Source organism: Alternaria hordeiaustralica (genome assembly GCF_023758085.1).
Source record: "Alternaria hordeiaustralica strain BMP 2776 chromosome Unknown scaffold_3, whole genome shotgun sequence".
Lineage (NCBI taxonomy): Eukaryota > Fungi > Ascomycota > Dothideomycetes > Pleosporales > Pleosporaceae > Alternaria > Alternaria hordeiaustralica.
The window spans coordinates 577,834-598,138 of NW_026056775.1; the positions used below are offsets into that span (position 1 = coordinate 577,834).

Here is a 20,305-nt window from a genome sequence, read left to right on the forward strand (position 1 = left end):
CATTTCTCGTACCAGAGTTATTTCGCTTAAGAGCTGGAATTGCTGGCGAAGTCGATTTAAGACCAATGCCTATCGTCGTCAGTACTAGGAGAACTACCACTAAGGTAGCGAAATTTCTGTGCGGCTTTGTGGCAATGGCTCCCGTCTACCCGACCAACATCTTGCTTGCGTATCTCCACGTGAATTACATCGTTCCCGTTACGCATTGGGGTTTACTTCTTCCCCTTTGCATTTACATGGCATTTTGCTTCTTCGTGGAGTACCTAGTACGGCTACTAAGGTCTCAAACCCTCACATCGCCAGTTGCTCGTATCACGCAGCTGTTGGGCGGAGATATCGAAAAGTTTCATCGCAAAATAATCGGTACCCCAAAGAAGCTGTTCACTCTAGTCGCGGTGAATTCAACACTACAGTCTCCCCCTCTCTTGATTGGATTTACTCTGTACTTTATATCGCTAATTATGGCGGTAATTGTAGGGCTGGTAGTGCTTGCGTTGATTGCGACAGCTGCGCCTGACACTGATGAGTCACCACATGGGGATGTCATGCCACCGCTAGTTGCCTATCCCTTCATATGCTCTCTAGTCATTATCTTTGTGTTCTTATCAATCCCCGTGATATCTTTACTTCTTTATGGTGTGCTTTTCGTTGGCTTGTCGTCGAAGACCCCACGAAGACTGACGGGTATCAAAGGTTCGATGGGCGAATTTATAGCTGGATACTTGACACTATGTAGTCTCTTCACGGTGCTCTATATGTACAGTCAATTGTGGGCGTCGGAAGGAACATACAAACCCGCGTGGGCAGATTATCTCGGCTAATGGTATCATCGTTAGCATATCCCCATCAAATTCAATTATTAGGTCGAGGACATTCAATCAATCGTGGGTTTCTACCGTCTTCTTGTATCCTCCCAAAGCATGCTATGTTCAACATGTCACTCATTTTTATTCTTTCATGCTAATTGCCCACTACTCTCCAACCAAACCACACTCCTCGGTCTACCCACGGTCATCTCCCCAACGCCCACCGTACTACTCCTCACGTCTGGCACAACTATAACACTCTCCCCATAACTTAAATAGTCAATCTCGCAGTTCAAGATCTCCGCCTCTGTAGTACTTAACTTCGCCTTCTCTTTCTCCTCCTCCTTTGGCTTAATCTTCGCGCGGATATCCACATTTGGCAACAGCGTATTCCCCGACTTGAGCGGAATGAGCATGATGGGCCATTCATGTTCTTCGTCCTCCTTGGCAGTGAAGTGCGCACGTCGTTGACCGGCGACGAGCCAGACTTCAGGATTCGCGTCGATGGTGTAGACGAAATCTATATGCTCGCTTACTTCGGTGAGGTTGGCGGCGGAGAGGAGACTGGACGGTGAGGCCCAGCGGCGGGTGTGCGAGATGCGAAGGGTGGTCATGATAGGCTGGCCGACGGTTGCGACCGTGGAATGGGAAGAGGACGAGGGCGAGTTCAAAGATAGGGATGCGGTATGCAGGATGTGGGTCTGAGGGATTGAGACTGTGATGACCATCCGCCGGGGTGGGTTTGGCGATGGCGGAGCGGTCGGCTGCTGTATTGTATCGGCAGTATCGTCTTCGGTGAGCAGGATGGTTCGGTGTTTCTGTCAAAACATTAGTATACATGTTCCACTCGAAGAAGACAAGCACTTACTTCATGCCACTTCTGCAGCCAGGTCTGCGTGTCATCACGGACGACCAGCGGTAAACTTTCCAAACAATCTGCCCACCCAACCTCCTCGAACGCACCTAGGTCGAGCCTCTGCAGTAACGCGATCTTTTCGTATTGCGATGGCAAGATATGCTGCTCTAGTTGACTAGCAAAATGTTCGGTAAGCAAACGAGCCAATCGATGAACTGGACTGTCTTCCACAGCCTCAGCAAACATCACCCGCACTCGTTCAAGAACGTCTTCGTTCAAGCACCTGTACTCAACAGCCAACGATAAACTGCCGGTGGTGGAAATTCGGCTTTGTCGCTTCTTGGCAGCGTCCATCGTTTTCTTAGTGACTTTGTATGTCACGGCGACAGGCTGCTTCGGGAAAACATTGACAGCCTCTTTCGGACGCCTTGGCGCATGGACGTCGAACTCTTCTGATCCTTCTAGTGCGACATCTAGAAGCTTCAGCGGCACATGGTTGGCCGTCTTGATGTTGAATTTCGAGAACAGTGATTTGCTCTTGAAGTGGTCGTGGACGTTGACATCTAGAGGCAACTCAACGGGGATGACGAAGGTGGAGGTGTACTGAAACTGGCCCTTGGCAGTAAAGTAGTCGACGTCGATCTTGACAGTAAGGTCTTGCAATATCGTTTCCATATCGTAAGGCACCTTCAATGTCGCTGTAGTTTCGGCCGGCATGGCCCCAATAGCGATGACTCCCGGCGTTGGCTTACTATCATCGATCTTGATCTCTCCTGAAGCCACGCTTGCATTTGCGGTTCGCAGCCGTAAACCTGCAGAGGCAGACTTTAGCCGGACTTCTGCGCGCGTAATCTCATTCCAGCCAGCTGAGCACTCGACCTCTATGTGCCGCGGCTTGTCGATATGGATGAAGTGCGAGAGATAGATCCGGGCTTGGAAGGATTCACTACGCGGGAAGCACAGTATCCGAGCTTTCTTCGCAGCCTTGAGAGAATGCGCAGAGACCGAGGTGATGATACCGAGTGGAGTTGTCGCCTCGGCCTTTTGGAAAGGTTCGTGTACGAAGACGATACGCTTTGCTTCTAGGACAACCCTGTCAACCATGTACGGTCCGATCGTGTTCACGTTGCAGCCAATCCACATGCGATTCAAGCCTTTCTTCAACTGTATAGCCCCCGTCTCTTCGAGCCATATGTCCTTGGCTTGGTTCGAAACTGCGCTGACCAAGCGGATCTTGGCTGCGCGTATTTCAATTTCGTCTTCGAGATGGTGTCTGAATTGAAGGCGTAACTGAAACCCATCTTTATCATCGTAGTGTCGAACGTATGGCTCTACCGAGATGTCGCCGAAGTATTTCGGCATTTGGACCGTGACATCATAGGGTAGCTGTTGCGAATAGCTGATGAGTTCATGGAATACATCAGTAGTGTCCACTTTGTCGTCGTTCAGCCAGACACCAGGCATGTCACCTGCGTCGGTTGTACTGGCTCGTTTCGAGGCACTCTTGAACGCCATTCGGCTCGCCGCAGACTTTGCTAAGAGATCAAGTACCGTCCGCACATATTCATCTTTTCGGTTGAGTTTCTTGAGGCAGCGTGCGTGCATCTTGAGCATGGTTGTCTCGACCGTGTTCCATCTGCTCTCCGCAAAGTACGATGCCATACGTCCAAAGTACATTGCGGCTGCCGCGAAGTCACCGAGTTCACTATAGTGATATCAGTATTTGGCCTGATGTAACCTGAGAAGTGGCAAACATACAACCTGAGGGCAGCCAGATCCCCGAGCACGCTTTCTGCTGACTTGGTCTGGCCTGCGGCCATATAGTGCTTGACGATAAGATCACTCAAAGCCTGTAAAAGTTAGCAGCTTCATGCGGGGTTATATCATGTCTTCTGACCTCATAGAATTGTCGGAATTGCTTGATGGATGTCATCGCAGTAACCAGCGCTGCAGCAGATATACCGAGACGTGACTTTGAAGCTTCCCCTTCCGTTTCAGTATGAGACTGGTTCTGCTTCGATTCATCCTCCTCCTCTTCCTCGTCTTCTAGGTCAACCTCAGTGAGCTCTTCTTTAGCACTCAGAGATGCCAATATGGCATTCCAGCCAATGTTCCAGCCCATGCTCTTGCCTGCATGTTCGAGCAAACGTCGCTGAATTGCGAGCAGCTGCGCTCTAGTACCAGCCAGTTCCTGCAAGCCGTTTTTAGCAGAAGGAATCGTGCTCTGTTGGCCAGGTAGTGGTCGATCGTGATACTGGCCGTTCTCAAATACGACTTGTGCATTGGCTGCAGGTTGTGAGTATGGCATGTCTGATACTGGTCGCCCATGATTCAGAGATGTCGATCTGGATGGATGGATCATGGACTTCTGTTCTGAAACCTTCATCTTTTGTTCTTTGTTGCGGCCACCAAACGAAAGACTCTTACCGGAAGAGCCTGTCGATAGGTTTCCAGAGGACTTCGTAAATGGAAGAGATCCTGTAGATGTTTCACGTAAGACTTGTTCCAGTGCAGCGAAAGTCCACGAACGAACGATGTTCTCGACGAGATGATCAGGAAATGTGATATCGTGAGCTTTCGCACTACAGCGATTGATTAGTGCTGTGTCTTGACTAGATGCAGATGGACTTACCCGTGAATTAGATCATCTCGCAAGAGCCGCCCAGCAAAGGTAATGAAGTTCAGTGCACGCGAGCAGAGTTCAGCGAGAGAGAACAAATCCTCTGAGTCGTTCCCTTGGCCGCCCGACTTCATACCAATAGTGCTGTCATCAGCCGAGCGCTGTAGCACGCCGGCATTCGGTCGAGGTTGTAGCTTGGCTGCGAGGTCGGAACGTGCCGAGACTGAGTTTCCAAGCCTCAAGAGCAAGAACATCTGGCGAGCGAAGATGTAAAGCCTGAAGTCGAAGATCGAAATGTTGTTCGCAAGGATGAGACCGCGATAATCTTTCTTCAGCGCGTTGATCGGTCTATCATCGTGTATGGATGGTCCTGATCCATCATTACCATTCTGCTGCGCGATCTCTGCTGCCGTCTGATGTATGTCGTCTGAATAGCTGAGCAAAACGCTTCCTTGCGCGTCTTCGCTCGACTGATCACGTATGACGCTGTCTAGACCGATGGAAAGCTCATCATAGCCAAGTAGCGCATCTTCAACCAGACCTACGCTTTCGAAGCCTCTTGCTAAGCCTTCCTTCAAGATGAAGAATGTATTGAAGTTCCAGCCAGGAAACGAGCGCTGAGCGTCGTTCTTGCGAATGTCTTCTTCATACTGGCTCACCCGGAGGTCAAACGAAAGAAGGATCAATACCTTGAACTTAGCGATAACATCAGCCCAAGCACGCTCTTGTTCTTGGGGGCTCTCGGTAATAGCAGGGGTGGCGGCAGGTGCAGCAGCTGGAAGCATGTGCTGTGGAACTCTCTCTTTTGGCACTCGTATTTGAGCTACCCGGTCGGGCGCCGATTTTGATGAGACATTGAAGTCGGCGCGAAGCTTTTCCAGCAAGGTCGTCGTCCCGCGCGTCCATCTAGATGCTGCTCCAGACTTCTCCTTCTCACCGGTTGTAGTATTAGAGGATCCACGAGGCTGGCTTGCTGCCGGCGTCTCGGGCACTACGACATGTAGAATCAACCATTCGTACGCATCATGATTTTCCTGCGTGTTCGCCGTACTGCTTTGAGAAGGTGGGGTGTGTTCCTTCACCCACTCGCGGACCTGCTTACGGGCAGTCGCCTTGTAAGTCTCTGAATCGTCGCACCTCAAAAGGTAGACCTTCAGATAAGGCGTTTGGCGCAATCCTGGGATCTGATGCCGTCTCTCTTTCTCTTTGTTAACCGGCCTGAAGATCTCATCCGTGTTCCTATTGGGCGTACCTTGGCCAGGTGCTGAAGTCGACGAAGCCGCACTTGCAGCCTGTGCTGATTCTTTACTTGGCACGAGATCAACATGTAAGGAGTCGATAGACCGTAGTGGCCGTGTAGGAGCCTTCCAGTGCAAGTTACGAAGGGGCAATCGCGCAGCCAAGTCTTCTTGTATCAATGAAAAGACTCCCGAAGGGTCATGGTACTCGACTGTGAAGTATGAGTATAGGGGTGTTGAAGTTGCAGGGGTGCATACCCGTCACTTTAGAGCTCGAGAGCCCGTCCATCACCGTAGGTTCGGCTGGAGTTTGCCTAGAACCATCCTCTGTGGCACCCAGGGCTGGCGCACCATTTCCAGCCACACTCATGAAACGTGCACGATGGGATTATCGGTATAACGGCGGATTATGTGATAGACGTCGTTTGCTTGAGTGCGCGGATAATGATGCCGTCGCGAGATGTACGTTGCGCATTCGGCGGCTTCACCGCTAGCCTGGACTAATCCAAATCCGGTAAGGACTCATCAAAGGTCTCCGCCACATCACGTGTGCGTCTTTCCATCAAGTTGTTGCTGCGCAAGCCTCCCACCCTCTGCCCATCACCGGTCAACAACCGTACACTCTCGCTTCACCCTGTTACCGATGGGAAGATGCGCCTATTCAGCCCTGTGCTATGCCTTGCAGAGTCGCCTCAGCTGAGCGCCGCTGTGCAGCCGTCGCATTCATCGCATTGGCCTTCTTATGAGGGGTCTGACATCTGCGCTATTTGAACGTGTTGTCGTGAGCTTCACTCCATATATTTAATCTCGCGTCCTAGGTATAGAAGGACCAGTATGCTAGCGACTCTATCTGGGCGCATATTGTTCTTGTCCCTTACTCTGCAATAACGGCTTTTTGCCTCTGACTTTCGGACAGCTTGTCTCATCAATTACACGAATCCAGTCATCAGTTAGTTTATCGCTGTGACATCGTATTCGTCGTTCTCAAGATGGGAATGGGAGACTACTCGCCTGGCAGCATCTGGTACTATGCACCAAACAAAGCCGCACCCATAGTATTCATCATCCTCTTCTCCATCTCCGGTGCGCTCCATGCGTGGCAAACAGTGTAAACACCTCGATAGTCGCAGTTGTGCACTACTGATATCCCACAGCAAGCACAAATCATGGCGAACAACAGTCCTCCTGCCGTGGGCCGCTCTTCTGATGATCAGCGGCTTCGCAGTGCGTCTCGCAGGCGCATACGACACTAACAATCTAGCCTACCTCATAGCTTCGACCGTTCTTATCATGTCTGGGCCGCCGGTATACGCGCTCATCAACTACTTCATACTGTCAAGATTACTCTACTACATACCCTACCTGGCACCTCTTCACCCAGGTCGCGTCGCAACAACCTTCATAGGCCTTGACGGCGTGTGCGAAATCCTTATCGGACAAGGAGCATGGCGTATGGCCAACTCCAGCTCAACCGATGCAGAACGGCAACTCGGCTCGGATCTTGTCACCGCCTCTCTCTGTCTCCAAGCAACACTCTTCGGCGCCTTTGGTCTGCTCGCTGCACAATTCCATCGACGTGCCAACAAAGCCGGAGTACTGAAGCAAGATCTACGCGTCGTACTGTACGTCATGTACGTGAGTGCGAGTATCGTAACCATACGCTGCATATATCGCCTCGTAGAATACATCCTCGGCTGGGAGTCCTCCATATATCAGAATGAAATCTACTTCTGGATCTTCGAAGCTGTCATTATGTTTCTCAACACCGTTTTACTCAATCTGTGGCATCCGGGTAAACGACTACCTCCTTCCAACTCTGTGTTCTTAGCTCGCGATGGCGTGACTGAACGGAAAGGACCAGGCTGGGGTGATGACAGGCCGTGGATCATTACCTTCTTCGATCCATTCGATCTTTGGGGCCTGGCCAAGGGGAGAGATAAGAAGACACAGTTCTGGGATATGAGCGACGCAGAGTTAGAGACGGCTAGAGCAGAGAAGAAGAGGAATAAGCGAGGAGTAGTGAAGGGCTTGGTCGATCCTTTTCATCTTTGGGGTGAGAGGGGATACATTGGCAGGTATCTCAAGAAAGACAAGAGAGGCAACGTAAATGACCATGAGGATGTGGTACAACTCCGACAAGCCAAGCAGCACAAGTACGATGGTAAGGGTACGAATGATGCAGTGTGAGAAGAGGGGCGGATGATGATCAGATCTGTGGAATTCTTTCCTTACTCATATAATGTTCTTCATGTTACGATTGTCCAGCTCGTTCATTCATCTTACATACCCCTCAAGCGTTTTCGTAGTCTCCAGAACACCCTTTCGTTGAAGCAAACATTGGAGAGTTTTCATCAAGCAATCGATCAGACTGTTATAATCACTCTCTTCCAGACTCTCCATGGCGAGACAAATCCCACACCACTCTAACGGTAAGGAACTATGCTCAACAAGATGTTCTTCCAGATATTCATCCCCTCAGTCCTCCTCGTCCTCGTTGCTGCCATCGCGGCACTACACCGCTACAGGCCAAGGTTCTTCCCCTGGCTACGGAACACCCTACGCGACGCAGTAGTACGGCTTTACACTTACGTTCACTGGCGGTGCACCCAACGAACTTCACAAGGACAGCAAAACAGCAACGTTGCAAGTACGTCTCATACACAACCCGCTGACGGCGCGACACAGCTTCTTCCAGCGGCGAATTCATCACAACAGACCTCCAACGCTGCACCCTCCGCAACGAACCAGACGCTCCCGAGAGATGGCATCGAGCTCCAGAGACGTCCGAATACTGACTAAATATCAGAGCCGTTGCCTTTCGAACCTCCAATTAGAAATGCGCTGGTACATCATCCACATCCACTAGATCATATTTCGGAAGCGGAAGACTCGTCTGAGGGAACAGGTACGTAGTCGACCAACCATCTTGACATTGAAGAGTGGCGAGATTTCTAACCTAAGCAGTGAGATGATGCGAATGAGTAGGCGGAGGAAGTGCGTCAAAGTGACGACCTCTTTGGGATGTAGTCTCGGTTGGAGTTGAAGCCGAAGGGAACGCGTATGGAGCTTACAGCATGAAGGCGGTTGTACGTAGACATTTTCAGCTATTGGCGGAAATACCGAATGGCGGCATGATGAGTAAAAAGTGTTCATGCATGTGATGATGCGCGACTTGCGACTTAGTGATTCCAGGCGTTCAAGCTATTACGCGGCAGGCGCTACGCGTCCTGTCAGGCCCCGGGTGTCGTCACCATCTAGTCAAACGCGACATCGGTTTTCACCGTCACTAACCAGAAGCGATTTTGTGAGAGATGCAATAGACGTTAAAGATTCATGATAATGCTATGCTTCTATGTAAGCAACAGACCTACTTCCAGGTAGGTTGGTGAATATGCAAAACCCTTAACCGAGAGGTTGTAATCCATGCCACTCTTGATAACGCCAACGATGCACGTATGCATTATAGAAAAAGTCATTACGCTGGACAGGTATTAGGAAAATTGTAGTCCACACATCAGAAGCCGTTGAAGCCCATGAGGATGCCCGCACCAGCGACCGCAGCACCGCCAACCCATGGGTTTGCAGTTGCGGCCGGCATGGCAGCGCCGGTAGATGTTATGATTCCACCGCCGCCGGTTATGTTAGGACCATCGATTCTGGGTCCGCCAGTGCCGACAGCTGCAGTAGACACTGCGTTGGGAACACCTGTAGCGTTGGGTACGCCGTCAGAGCCTTCTTGAATCTCCTGAACGTTCTCTGAGGTGGCGTTGAAATTTGTCTGGGCAAGGGAAATTTCGTTGTTCTCAAGGTCGTAGACAACGTATGCGGATCGTAGGAAAGTATCGCCGAGAACGGCGACAGAGGAGCCCGCGGGCCCAATGCCAAGTATGCACACCGGCTGTCCACGACTAACGGCAGCAACTATGACAAGCTCGTTGAGTGGGACAGAGATCGTGACACCGGAGAAGTTGAATTCAAGCGAGCCTTCCTGATTCGCAAGGTCGCAGTCGACAGTGGCTGCGCCCTGCGAAGGACGGTACTGGGCGCCGAAGGTCTGGTACAGAGCGCTCGCGACATTATCGGGAAGATACATCAAGGAGGACCCTGAGTCAAGCAGGACCGGTACGTTGGAATCGTTGAAGATAGAACCGTTCTCGCCGTTCTGCCCCATACCAGTTAGAGCGATGATGAATTCGGCATATTGTCCACGCTCTGGGATAATTGGTAGCGTCTGTAGTTCACCCGAGTACTTGTCGGTGTCTACGCCTCCAAAGAGAATGCTTCCGGTCGACGCATCCAGGTCGTTCAGCCATAGCGAGTATGCGTTTGAGTTGATAGTACCGTCGTCCTTTAGCTTTTGAGGCAAGTTGGGGTATGGTTCTAATCCGGCGCGTCCTACGGCAACTTCGTTGATGGTGTAGCCAATTCCGAGGATACCCTCCGGTGAGCTCGACACGTAGCCGATACCGAACTGCAGGTCTTCTACTGTCTGGCCGCCGAGGCGGAAGTTATCTGTTGCGTAGTCTCCCGATGCGCCTGACCCATCCACGTATGAAATGTTGAATGCGCCGTTGACGTAGTTATATGTCGAAGAGTCGTTCGCGTTGTATGTGCCCGATTCGCCGCACTGGTTGCCCCCTTGACTACACAGATTCGAGTTCACTGAGTTGACCCAGAGATCGCTGCTGCCGGTATCGATGTGGAGGCGGAAGTTCTGTTCGGGGGTGCCTAAGCTGGCGTTGGCGAAGTAGAGTGTCTCGAGGTTGTCAAGCGTCTGCTGGACAACGTTTTGCCGTCTCCGTAGCTGGTCGTGTGCGACGGGGTTGACATTTCGGCGCTGGGTATCCAGGCGCACTACTCTTGGGTTCTGAAAAAGTCAGCATCGCATTCGACAAAGCTCTGGTGATGCGCACGAGGCGCTGCGGGAGGATTCGCTTCGCAGTGAATCTGGGGTGCCAAGAGTGGCACTTACCTCTCGCGGTGCAAGCCTCACTGCTACAGCCGACGACGCCAATTGCGCCGCCAAGAACGTCGAGTACTTCATGATGTGGTTTCTGAGAAGAGGATCCTAGGGATGTGCGATCGATGTATACCACGGAAGTGAAAGGATCCCTGGTGTGGCTTGGTAAAACCTGACGCACGAGTGGTCGGAGTTGGGTGAGGGCGGCAATGGCCTTGTGTTTGAGATTGCAATTGAAGTCGCAAAAAGCGGAGCGCTGTCCAAGCACAGTGCGAGTAGAGGATGACAAGGGAATAATAGCGACAAAGCAGAAACAAACGAGCTGTGACTAGGAATACAGTCGATGCGAAGTAGAGGCGCAGGCGCGAGGCTTTAGTCGGCGCAGGGGGCGTTCGAGCCTTGTGATGACGACGCGTATGATGAGGTCAAGTCTGGACCTGTAACGGATTCTGTGGCCCTTTAGTGCACCTGCCCACGTAACAAGCATGGGCAGCCGCCGCCATTTCCGGGCCTAAAATCGCCAGCCAACGGGGCTTGTGTGTGCCTTGCTGGGGGATCCGCAGGGCGTGGCGTTGCCTCGATTACGAGACGATTCGTTTGTATCGCAAAGCCAAGCGCTTGGTGCCGACGCTGGCATCCCTTGCCGCCGTGCGCCGCCTGCGCCTTGTTCGCGCTCCAAGGCTGCGCCGACGAGGCCAACATTAGGAAGGACATACAGCATTCACAACCTCATCAGCGAACGTCTGGAGCTGCTTCTACACAATAGCTCGCTGACGTGCGTGGACTTGGTAGGTTGCGGACCGCTTCCGTCAGCCGCATACGTCACCCTGTCAACCACCAGGATCCCAGTGTCTTGACGCCGTCGCCATGTCGCAAGCTACTAAAGCAATGCAAATAGCCCGTATGTTAGCGACTGAGGAGCGATCGGGTGATTTCTTCAGGCGCCCGATGCTCGATGACTGCGCCTCTCGAAAAAGACGTTTGGGGCTGAAACCTCAGGACCTGCAGCATCGGTCGGTACCTGAAAGCCCATCTGGCATGCTAACTGAAGATCCCTCGAGAGGATCATTTCGTACTTCGCGTTGTACAGGCGTGCAGGAGGATATGTGCAAGAACATAGCCTCGATCCGTACCGACGCCAGTGTGTGATCTGGAGAAAAAATCCCGATCTGATCTATCGTGCTACGCAGGTGACGTCGCGTCGGACGAATCTATCTTTAGCGCCAAGGGCATGATATTTCGCTGCCGCGGCTGCGCGTCGATCGTGCCCGGCTCACGTGAGCACTAGTCCCAAGACGGATGACCCGTGAAAGCGCGTTTGCAGAGCATCGCGTGTTTCGCGTCACCCCTCCAAGTCAACCACCACAGCCCAAATGTCAAAAGCCGAGTCCTCCAAAGCCGCCGCCAGCAATGGCGTCAAACCCAATCCCAATGCGGCCGGCGGTGCAAACTACGAGCTACCATGGTAATTCACCGCTCGTGGCCTTCGCCAGCTTACTTCGACTAACATTGTCCCAGGGTAGAGAAATACCGTCCCGTCTACCTCGATGATGTCGTTGGCAACACCGAGACAATTGAGCGCCTCAAGATCATCGCCAAAGATGGTAACATGCCCCATATGATCATCTCCGGTATGCCTGGTATCGGCAAAACCACGTCCATCCTCTGTCTCGCACGCCAACTCCTCGGTGACGCCTACAAGGAGGCTGTCCTCGAACTCAACGCCTCAGACGAACGTGGTATAGACGTCGTTCGCAACAGGATAAAGGGCTTTGCGCAGAAGAAAGTCACACTTCCCCCGGGTAGGCAGAAGCTGGTCATCCTCGACGAAGCGGACAGCATGACCAGCGGTGCACAACAGGCTCTGAGGAGGACAATGGAGATATACAGTGCAACAACTCGATTTGCATTCGCTTGCAACCAGTCGAACAAGATCATCGAGCCGCTACAATCGAGGTGCGCCATCCTCCGATACGCCCGCCTTACCGATGCGCAAGTCGTGCGCCGCGTCATGCAGATCTGCGAAGCCGAGGACGTGAAGTACTCAGATGACGGAATCGCGGCACTAGTCTTCTCGGCGGAGGGAGATATGCGACAAGCCATCAACAACCTACAGTCGACATTTGCCGGTTTCGGTTTCGTCAATGGCGATAATGTGTTTAGGGTGGTCGACAGCCCGCATCCCATCAAGGTGCAGGCCATGATCAAGGCGTGCCATGAGCAGCGTATCGACGATGCTCTGACATCACTGAAAGAGCTGTGGGATCTGGGATACTCGTGTCACGACATCATCAGCACAATGTTCAAAGTTACAAAGACGATTGACACGCTGAGTGAGCACGCAAAACTGGAATTCATTAAGGTGAGGCTTCGCAACGGGCGGTTTTTACAGAGGCTAACAGCAACCAGGAAATTGGCTTTACCCATATGCGCATTCTTGAAGGCGTACAAACCCTTCTGCAATTGTCTGGCTGTATTGCGCGCTTGTGCAAGATCAATATGCAGCCTCAGCTGTTCGCACTCCCTACGTCGAAATGAAAACGTTCCCTCGAAGCATCTGCAACATTTAGCATGGAGTTTGGCGTTCACATCTGGCGTATGTAGGCCTGTACAGGCATATCCTGGTGCAAACGCTGTTTGACGACCTTGACATCGAAGTTCTGTTTGTCTATCCGCTCCGATTCCCTGTGACTTATTTTGCTACGAAAGGCCTCTAACCACACTCGGCGTCGATGCCTAAATATTGCGAGGCCTCGACAAATTGTTCCACGCATCGTTTGCACAAACGTGTATCATGTTCTGTGTTTTCAGCAAACTTCTTTACTACATATCAGCAGGCACAGGAACTCACATTGATGACTTACTACAGTCAGGATCTACAACTCATTATCCATCCCACGACCATGTCTGAAATGCAAGAAAACCCCACTCCTGCTGACCAATCCTCCCCAGCTATCACATCGACCATGTCTGATGTGAAGGAAACCCCAACCGCTCCTGACCAATCCTCATCAGCTATCCCCTCGGTCACGTTTGATGTGATAAGAACCATTCCTGACCTCGACAAATCTCCACTCTCGATCGCCCATACCCCCAAAGAGATGAGGCGACCTCCCCCCATCGACACCACACGTAACTCGACCATCGACATCGCAAAGATCACCCCACCAGGTCAAACCGACAAGTTCCCCAAGGAAGCTCTAGGTACATATACGCCCAAAAACGCACCCGTGACAGACGCCATGATCGAGCGCACATACCAAAGCATTCTACGAGGGGACTTCGGCATCGATCTCAACACGTTCAAGCCTGACGAGCACGACCCCGATTACGATGTACGAAGGCACTTGTCGTTGGTGCAGCTGGCGCTGTTGGCGACGATGCAGGACGACCACCAGGATAGGATCATCGAGGCCATTCGCGATGATGCTGATGGTAGCATTTTCTGGAAGGGACCTGGTAGTGAGGATACTGGGATCGGTTGGCGGAAAGATGATGAGGAGTTCAAGGCTGAGATCTGTAGGCAGCGTTGATGAGCGTGGCGAGCGACCCTTGTGAAGTCTCTTCGATGGAGGGGAACAGCCGGGGGAGGGCAAGATATGATGGATTCTTTTGTACTAGGAATAAGCCATGGACGCATCACTAGTCTTCAAGCATACTAGGCATAGTTGATTCATAGTCTCTTTTCATTCGTGATAGTAATGCACACCACTTTGATGTAGCCTAACGCACTGAACACTAAGGCTACATTGGCCTCGGTGACGACAGCACTACTTAGTACGCCGATGTCGTCGCAGGATAGATAGGCGAAGGGAAGGCCTGAATGATGGACGACGTAATCGGCACGAATGATTGCGTGTGAGTTGCATTCGCAGGGCCAGATGATGTCAAGTTGGCAGTGACCTTCTCCTCGCCAGTCGCGATATCGTAGTGGTACAGAGTACGGTTGAAGTATGCCAACGCGGCAACAGCTACAAGTCGAGTTAGCAAAGCCCGTCGTCTGCCCAGACTGGCTGGAATGTCTGTAGCAAGAAGACTTACGCTGATAATAAGGAATCTCATGACCGGCCTCGTAGACGCGCGCAAAGCTAAAGTTGCCATACTGGCGTACCTCGCCGTATTCCGTACCATCAACCATCATAGGCGCGTAACCTGCGGCACGGAACTCGTCGCTGTGAGTGTACTCCATCGCAAGACTGATGGCTTCACCACCAAACCAGTTGCCTGAATGTGTTAGAAATATCGAATGACCGGTAGGTATCAAAGGACTTACAGATGTAGTCAGCATCGCCATACGCCAGACTAACACGCACATCCTGGCTCAGCAGGTACTCCAGATCGAGCCTGAAGTTGGGGTAGATGAAGTCTCCCGTGTTCTGGAAAGCATAGTAGATGCCATTGCTACCAGAGTAGTTGAGGGTAACGCCTAGGGCGTCCTGGATTTCTGCAAGGTTCAAGTAATCGCCGTAGTTAGAGGGGGGTGTCGGGTCCTCGTACGTGTGACGGATATCGTAGACGCCGCGGCCTGAGTAATAGTAGTACGGAGATTCGACGTTGTCACGGCACATGTCTGCTGCTTCGTTGCAGATCTGCATCTCGCCTGGTGTTAGCTCGGCTTCGGTGATCTTTGCATCGGCGTGGTAGTAGGTGGTGTTGCCTTCGGCGGCGGCTCGGCAGAGGGCGATCTGGTAGAGACATCCGTTGTACATGTTGTTCGCAAACTTGGCGTACGAGTAAACGGTGTCGTTATACGCCTTGATGCCGTAAGTGTTGTTAACAGCGAACTCGGGGTAATGCTCGGCTTGGATGGCCTCGTCAATGATGCCGTTGATTATGCCGAGCGAGTTGAAGTTGAGTGGGTATCCGGGCATGCTTCCGTTCTCGATCTTCAGGTTCTGGTTGTAGAAGTAGCTGAAGAATGCTGGGCCATAGTGACCACCGTACGACTCAGTGAAGAGGTTGAAGTCTCTCGCAGCATCCAGATCTCCAAGCTTGGCATCAAACTTGGGGATGGTGGCCAGGAGGGCTTGGAAAACGTGCTGGATGCATCGAACGTGATTAGCGCAGGTCAAACGCATTCAATGACAGATTTCTACTCACCCACACAGCAACAGCGGCAAGATCCGTAGTATCAATAGTACCAGTGTTCAGCGGTTCGAGCAGAGGCCATCGACCAGTAGCGGGCCATTCGCTAGAGTTGTAGTGGAAGTCTTCGGAGAACGAATTGAAGCTTCCGACACCTTGCTTCTGGTAGCTGAAACCAGTTCCGACAGGTTGCGAGATGTACAGCATGTTCGAGACATTGTTCCAGCTGTACGGGTTGTACACCGCAGTGAGGTTGTCATCGATCATGCAAGGTCCGTTCTCTTCGAATAAACCGATCAGCGAGTCAGATCCCGGACCTCCGTTCAACCACAAGGTAAACGGGTCCGATGCTGGGTCGTTACGAGATTCGAAGAACCAGAAGAACACATGGACCTATATCGCATTAGAAAGAGCGCTTGTATGTATGGGTGAGTTTGATACACACATCAGGCGTCAAATCGACATATCCAGAGTAGCTGTCCACGCCGGGGGTAGTCTCGCAGATACCAGGGTTCTTGTACCGAATAGTGACATTGTTCGGAGCAGTCGCGGTCTTGTAGTCGCTAGTCTCTTTCGGCAAGTACAAGTGGTCGCTCCTCTTAGTCCACTGCTTCTGAGAGACAGCAGCAGCCTGTAGGGCGAGGCTTGAAAGCGCCAACAAAGGCGTGACTACCGACTTGGTAAACATGCTGAGAGCTGCAGACAAATGGCGCAAGAGCAGTGAGAAGAGTGTGAGAGCAACTTACCCTAGCGTATTTAAGCAGTCTTGGAAAAGGCTTGTCAAAGCTTGTCATTATACGCGCGTTGAGGTCACTATCTTGACTTTTGGCGGGGTTGTCGAATGAAATGGGCTCGCGCGTCGGACATGGTTTCGCTCCTGCCTCAACGGGCTTAGGCATTCCGTACAGCACCGGTACCATGCTCTTTAAAGCATGTAATCTCACCAGCCTCGCTCCGCGATGTTTATTGCTGAAGATAAGTTGCTCGGGCCGGCAAAGCTTTTGCAGAACATGTCGTCAGCTTGTAGGGATTGTCGGGTGAGATCACCATATGCGGCCAGAGTGTTCGGATACGCTCACTTGTTCAGTACGGGAACGATTCTTTGACCTTTTGATTTGTAGTCTAGTCTCATTAATCTACATGAATGTGTTTACTAACACAGAGTCCACCTGTGAGATTCTGTCTAATCATCTAGCACCTATGTGCCTTGAACCATTTTTTGGGGTTGAAGAGTGGAGTTATCGAGCCTTTCCGCAACCTTGAACCACATACCCTTTACTGCTCCTCCCAGGTCAAGTTGAAGCGTCCAGGCGCACTCTGATACTCCTTCAGATGTGTTATCACTTCGTCGGCGCTAAGAGCCTCAGAGATGATGCCAGCGTTGGTAGGCGCAACGAAACCGCTGGTCACAGCGTTCTTGACCCACTCAATGAGACCACTCCAATAGCCGTCCACGTTGTACACGATGACAGGCATGTCGTGGATGCCTAGCTGGTTCCAGGTGGTAATCTCCATCAGCTCCTCAAATGTTCCGTAGCCACCAGGTAGAGCAACGAAGCCGCCGCCTGGCCCACCCTTGACAACTTCCTGAGCCATCATCTGCTTTCGTGTGTGCATGTCCTTGACGACAGTAGTGCGTCCATATTTGTCTGCGTCGATTGAGTGGCCGTTAGGGTTGGCAAGGTCGCTGTGCTGCTCGAGTTGAGTGAGGGCGCCGGGGATGATGCCGTGGACCGAGTCGGGGCCCGACAGCGAGACGAGGGTTCGTGCTACCTCGCCCATGAGGCCGACAGTGCCGCCGCCGTATACGACCTTGGTGTTGGCCTTGTGGAGAGCATGCGCAAGTTGCCTCGCTGCCTCCATGTGGACTGGCGATGTGCCACTGGAAGCGCCGCAGCTGTATCACAGTTAGCTATTCGCTCCATCAATCAGTTGACGTCCTGTCTACATACAATACGGCAACCACGGGCTGCTTGGCAGAGCCATTGCTAGCTGTTGCGTTGTTGTCCGCCATGGTTATTCGGATGGTTGATAGAGATGCTCGGAACGAGGGAACTAGAGTCGGAACGCGGGCTGTCAAATGCAATTGACGTGTTGAGGAGGGGCGGCGACAGAAGCTTGAGAGGAGCCTCTCCAACGGAGGAGGGGTTAAGGCAGCGGTAGCCCCATTATAAGGTCGTCAAGATGATATTAGGCAGCACCTTTTGCGCAGCATTCTCATCAACCCATAGCTGCAATCCCTTGGTGAAGGGTAAGCTCCAAAAGGTATGCATTTCGGTGAGGTGCATGAGGTCACCGCCACCTGGGCCGGGACCTCGAGGCCCATGTGGCTAGACCCTGACGCGGGACAGGCACGGGCCCTCGGCGGAACCGCCAATTCCTCGGGAAGTCTCCAGATTATGTGTTCAGACTTCATCGCGAGTTCATCTTCCTTCTCCACCTAACAAGCTGCTCAAGCCGGAATCTAGGTTCCGCACGTTGCCATCATGCCAGAGGCACAAGCAGCCGCCGCGCCGCCCGAGGAGGGCAAGAGTGTAAGTCGCGAACAAGACCCCTCTGCTCCGAGATGATAGCTGACGGCTCCCTGATAGCTCGTCAAGTCCATTGTGCAAAGCGTGGGCCTGTTCCTGCTCATTCAGGGGGGCATGAAGTACTTCATGCCCCAGACTGCCAAACCCGCCCCCGCCGCCAACGATCCCGCGCAAACTGGCTCCGTCGCCGCCGTCAAACCAGCTGGCAATGTCGTGATTCCCGCATGGGAGCAGCGCCCACAATCTCTTGACCCTGGTGCTCAGTACAGCCACATCCCATATGCTGTCGCGCCCATGTGGCCTGCCGGCACCGAGATGGACATCGCCATGTACATCTCCTCGTCCGTCGCAATGCCCCCGCTCAAGTCGATGCCCAAGGACTCGCTGTTGATCGAGGAGAAGAACTTCAAGTTTGGAGACTACAAGGAGAACAGAGAAATCCATACCGAGTTCAAGGTCCCAAGCGAAGTGCAGCATAATGCTACTCTGCTTGCTCACTTCTACGTTGCGCAGAGTGGCAGCGTGCTCGATCCCACGCAGCCCGGCTACGACCACAGCAAGGCTTACCACTTCATCCGCCCATTGTCCCAATACCAGCCCAAGAAGAAGATCGCGAAGACGAGAAACTTGCTGAGCGATATGCCAGAAAGAGCCGAGGTGGAAAGCGAAGAGGAGAAGAACGCGCCAAAGATTGTATCCTCCTACTACCATCCCAACTTCACCGTCTCCCTGATTCCCGACGCGGGTACTTTACAGTATGCCGCCATGCATCCCGGTCCCAGGCGATTCATCACACTCGAGGCTACCGGCGCACGAGATGCAAGTGGGCAGAACACCTGGTACTATCCCATCGTATTCACCAACACCTTCTGGCAACTCAAGAAGCACATGATTGAGCTGAATGACACTGTCACAACCCTTCCGCTCAACGTCAAGCTCAACAACCTTGCACACTGGAAGTACAACATCTTCGCCGCAGTTGACGAGAACCTCAATGCAAACGCTAGGGCCGCAGCTGCAGGTCAATCTACCCCCGGAGGTGGCGATGGCTCTGAGATGGAGATGTTCAAGGAAATCCTTATCGACAGCAACTCATACCTCCTCGCCATTACCGCGGTCGTGTCCATCTTCCACATGATCTTCGAGATGCTCGCTTTCAAGAACGACGTCCAGCATTGGCGCAAGAAGAAGGACAATATTGGAACCTCAGTCCGCACCATCGTCGCAAACGTTTTCATGCAAGCCATCATTTTCCTCTACCTCATCGACAACAACGAGAACACATCCTACATGATCCTATTCGGTCAGGGCATGGGCATGGCAATCGAAGCATGGAAGATCACCAAGTCGGTCAACGTGCGCATCCGCCAAACAATGCCTGGCTCCCTGCTCCCCTACACCATCGCATTCGAAGACAAGCACGTCCTGTCCGACACGGAAAAGAAGACAGAAGAATACGACGCCGTCGCATTCAGGTACCTCTACATGGTCGCCGTGCCCCTCCTCATCGCCTACGCCATCTACTCGCTCATGTACGAAACCCACAAGTCGTGGTACTCCTTCATCATCACCACGCTCGTCGGTTCCGTCTACGCCTACGGCTTCCTCATGATGGTCCCCGCCCTCTACATCAACTACCGTCTCCAGTCCGTCGCCCACATGCCCGGCCGCGCCATGACATACAAGTTCCTCAACACCTTCATCGACGACCTGTTTGCTTTCACCATCAAGATGCCCACTCTGCATCGCCTCGCTACCCTCCGCGACGATGTCATCTTCTTCGTTTACTTATTCCAGACGTGGAAGTACAAGGTTGATTACAACCGTGTCAACGAGTTTGGACAGGGTGGCGATGAGGAGGAGGTCGAGGAGAAGGATGCTAACAAGCCGTTGGCTGCTCATCCGGGTGGCGATAAGAGCTTGAAGGTGCCTGATCAGGAGAAGTTGGAGAAGGTGCAGAAGGAGAAGGCGGAGGCTCAGGCGACGGGGAGTCAGAAGAAGAGTGGTGCCACGAAGAGGAAATAGGATCATCCCTGACAGTGAGGCTGTAGGTCTCTTGTACGGACTTGGTACCTTAGTGGTGTTGTATAGTTAAGTTCTATTTATTTACAAGGGATGGTTTTGTGAGTACAGCGCTGATGTGATAGATCGGTTCGTTGCCAGGACTCGGTTTCTTGGCTTGAACCGATCTATCGCATCAGCGCTGTAG

The 20,305-nt window shown here is 52.4% G+C and overlaps 8 protein-coding genes across 8 annotated transcripts; 4 read left to right on the plus strand and 4 right to left on the minus strand.

Annotated features, from left to right (window-relative positions):
- Positions 1-955: 955 nt before the first annotated feature.
- On the minus strand, positions 956-5,890 carry J4E84_002355 (uncharacterized protein; the record flags this gene model as incomplete). The annotated part of the gene is made up of 6 exons (XM_049384980.1): positions 956-1,624; positions 1,675-3,367; positions 3,421-3,512; positions 3,560-4,244; positions 4,295-5,732; positions 5,779-5,890. The coding sequence occupies 6 exons, from the start codon at positions 5,888-5,890 to the stop codon at positions 956-958; spliced, it is 4,689 nt and encodes a 1,562-aa protein (XP_049247003.1).
- A 920-nt stretch (positions 5,891-6,810) lies between these two features.
- On the plus strand, positions 6,811-7,707 carry J4E84_002356 (uncharacterized protein; the record flags this gene model as incomplete). The annotated part of the gene is made up of 1 exon (XM_049384981.1): positions 6,811-7,707. The coding sequence occupies one exon, from the start codon at positions 6,811-6,813 to the stop codon at positions 7,705-7,707; it is 897 nt and encodes a 298-aa protein (XP_049247004.1).
- A 1,327-nt stretch (positions 7,708-9,034) lies between these two features.
- Positions 9,035-10,564, minus strand: J4E84_002357 (uncharacterized protein; the record flags this gene model as incomplete). Its single annotated transcript, XM_049384982.1, has 2 exons — positions 9,035-10,387; positions 10,493-10,564. 2 exons carry the CDS (start codon positions 10,562-10,564, stop codon positions 9,035-9,037), a joined length of 1,425 nt encoding a protein of 474 aa, XP_049247005.1.
- Positions 10,565-11,853: 1,289 nt separating this feature from the next.
- Positions 11,854-13,018, plus strand: RFC4 (replication factor C subunit 4; the record flags this gene model as incomplete). Its single annotated transcript, XM_049384983.1, has 3 exons — positions 11,854-11,945; positions 11,999-12,842; positions 12,890-13,018. The coding sequence occupies 3 exons, from the start codon at positions 11,854-11,856 to the stop codon at positions 13,016-13,018; spliced, it is 1,065 nt and encodes a 354-aa protein (XP_049247006.1).
- Positions 13,019-13,274: 256 nt separating this feature from the next.
- Positions 13,275-14,013, plus strand: J4E84_002359 (uncharacterized protein; the record flags this gene model as incomplete). Its single annotated transcript, XM_049384984.1, has 2 exons — positions 13,275-13,281; positions 13,433-14,013. The coding sequence occupies 2 exons, from the start codon at positions 13,275-13,277 to the stop codon at positions 14,011-14,013; spliced, it is 588 nt and encodes a 195-aa protein (XP_049247007.1).
- A 241-nt stretch (positions 14,014-14,254) lies between these two features.
- Positions 14,255-16,253, minus strand: J4E84_002360 (uncharacterized protein; the record flags this gene model as incomplete). Its single annotated transcript, XM_049384985.1, has 5 exons — positions 14,255-14,451; positions 14,522-14,704; positions 14,754-15,519; positions 15,581-15,958; positions 16,011-16,253. The coding sequence occupies 5 exons, from the start codon at positions 16,251-16,253 to the stop codon at positions 14,255-14,257; spliced, it is 1,767 nt and encodes a 588-aa protein (XP_049247008.1).
- Positions 16,254-16,840: 587 nt separating this feature from the next.
- On the minus strand, positions 16,841-17,579 carry J4E84_002361 (uncharacterized protein; the record flags this gene model as incomplete). The annotated part of the gene is made up of 2 exons (XM_049384986.1): positions 16,841-17,462; positions 17,518-17,579. The coding sequence occupies 2 exons, from the start codon at positions 17,577-17,579 to the stop codon at positions 16,841-16,843; spliced, it is 684 nt and encodes a 227-aa protein (XP_049247009.1).
- A 472-nt stretch (positions 17,580-18,051) lies between these two features.
- J4E84_002362 (uncharacterized protein) lies at positions 18,052-20,121 on the plus strand (the record flags this gene model as incomplete). Its single annotated transcript, XM_049384987.1, has 2 exons — positions 18,052-18,099; positions 18,157-20,121. 2 exons carry the CDS (start codon positions 18,052-18,054, stop codon positions 20,119-20,121), a joined length of 2,013 nt encoding a protein of 670 aa, XP_049247010.1.
- Positions 20,122-20,305: the final 184 nt, after the last annotated feature.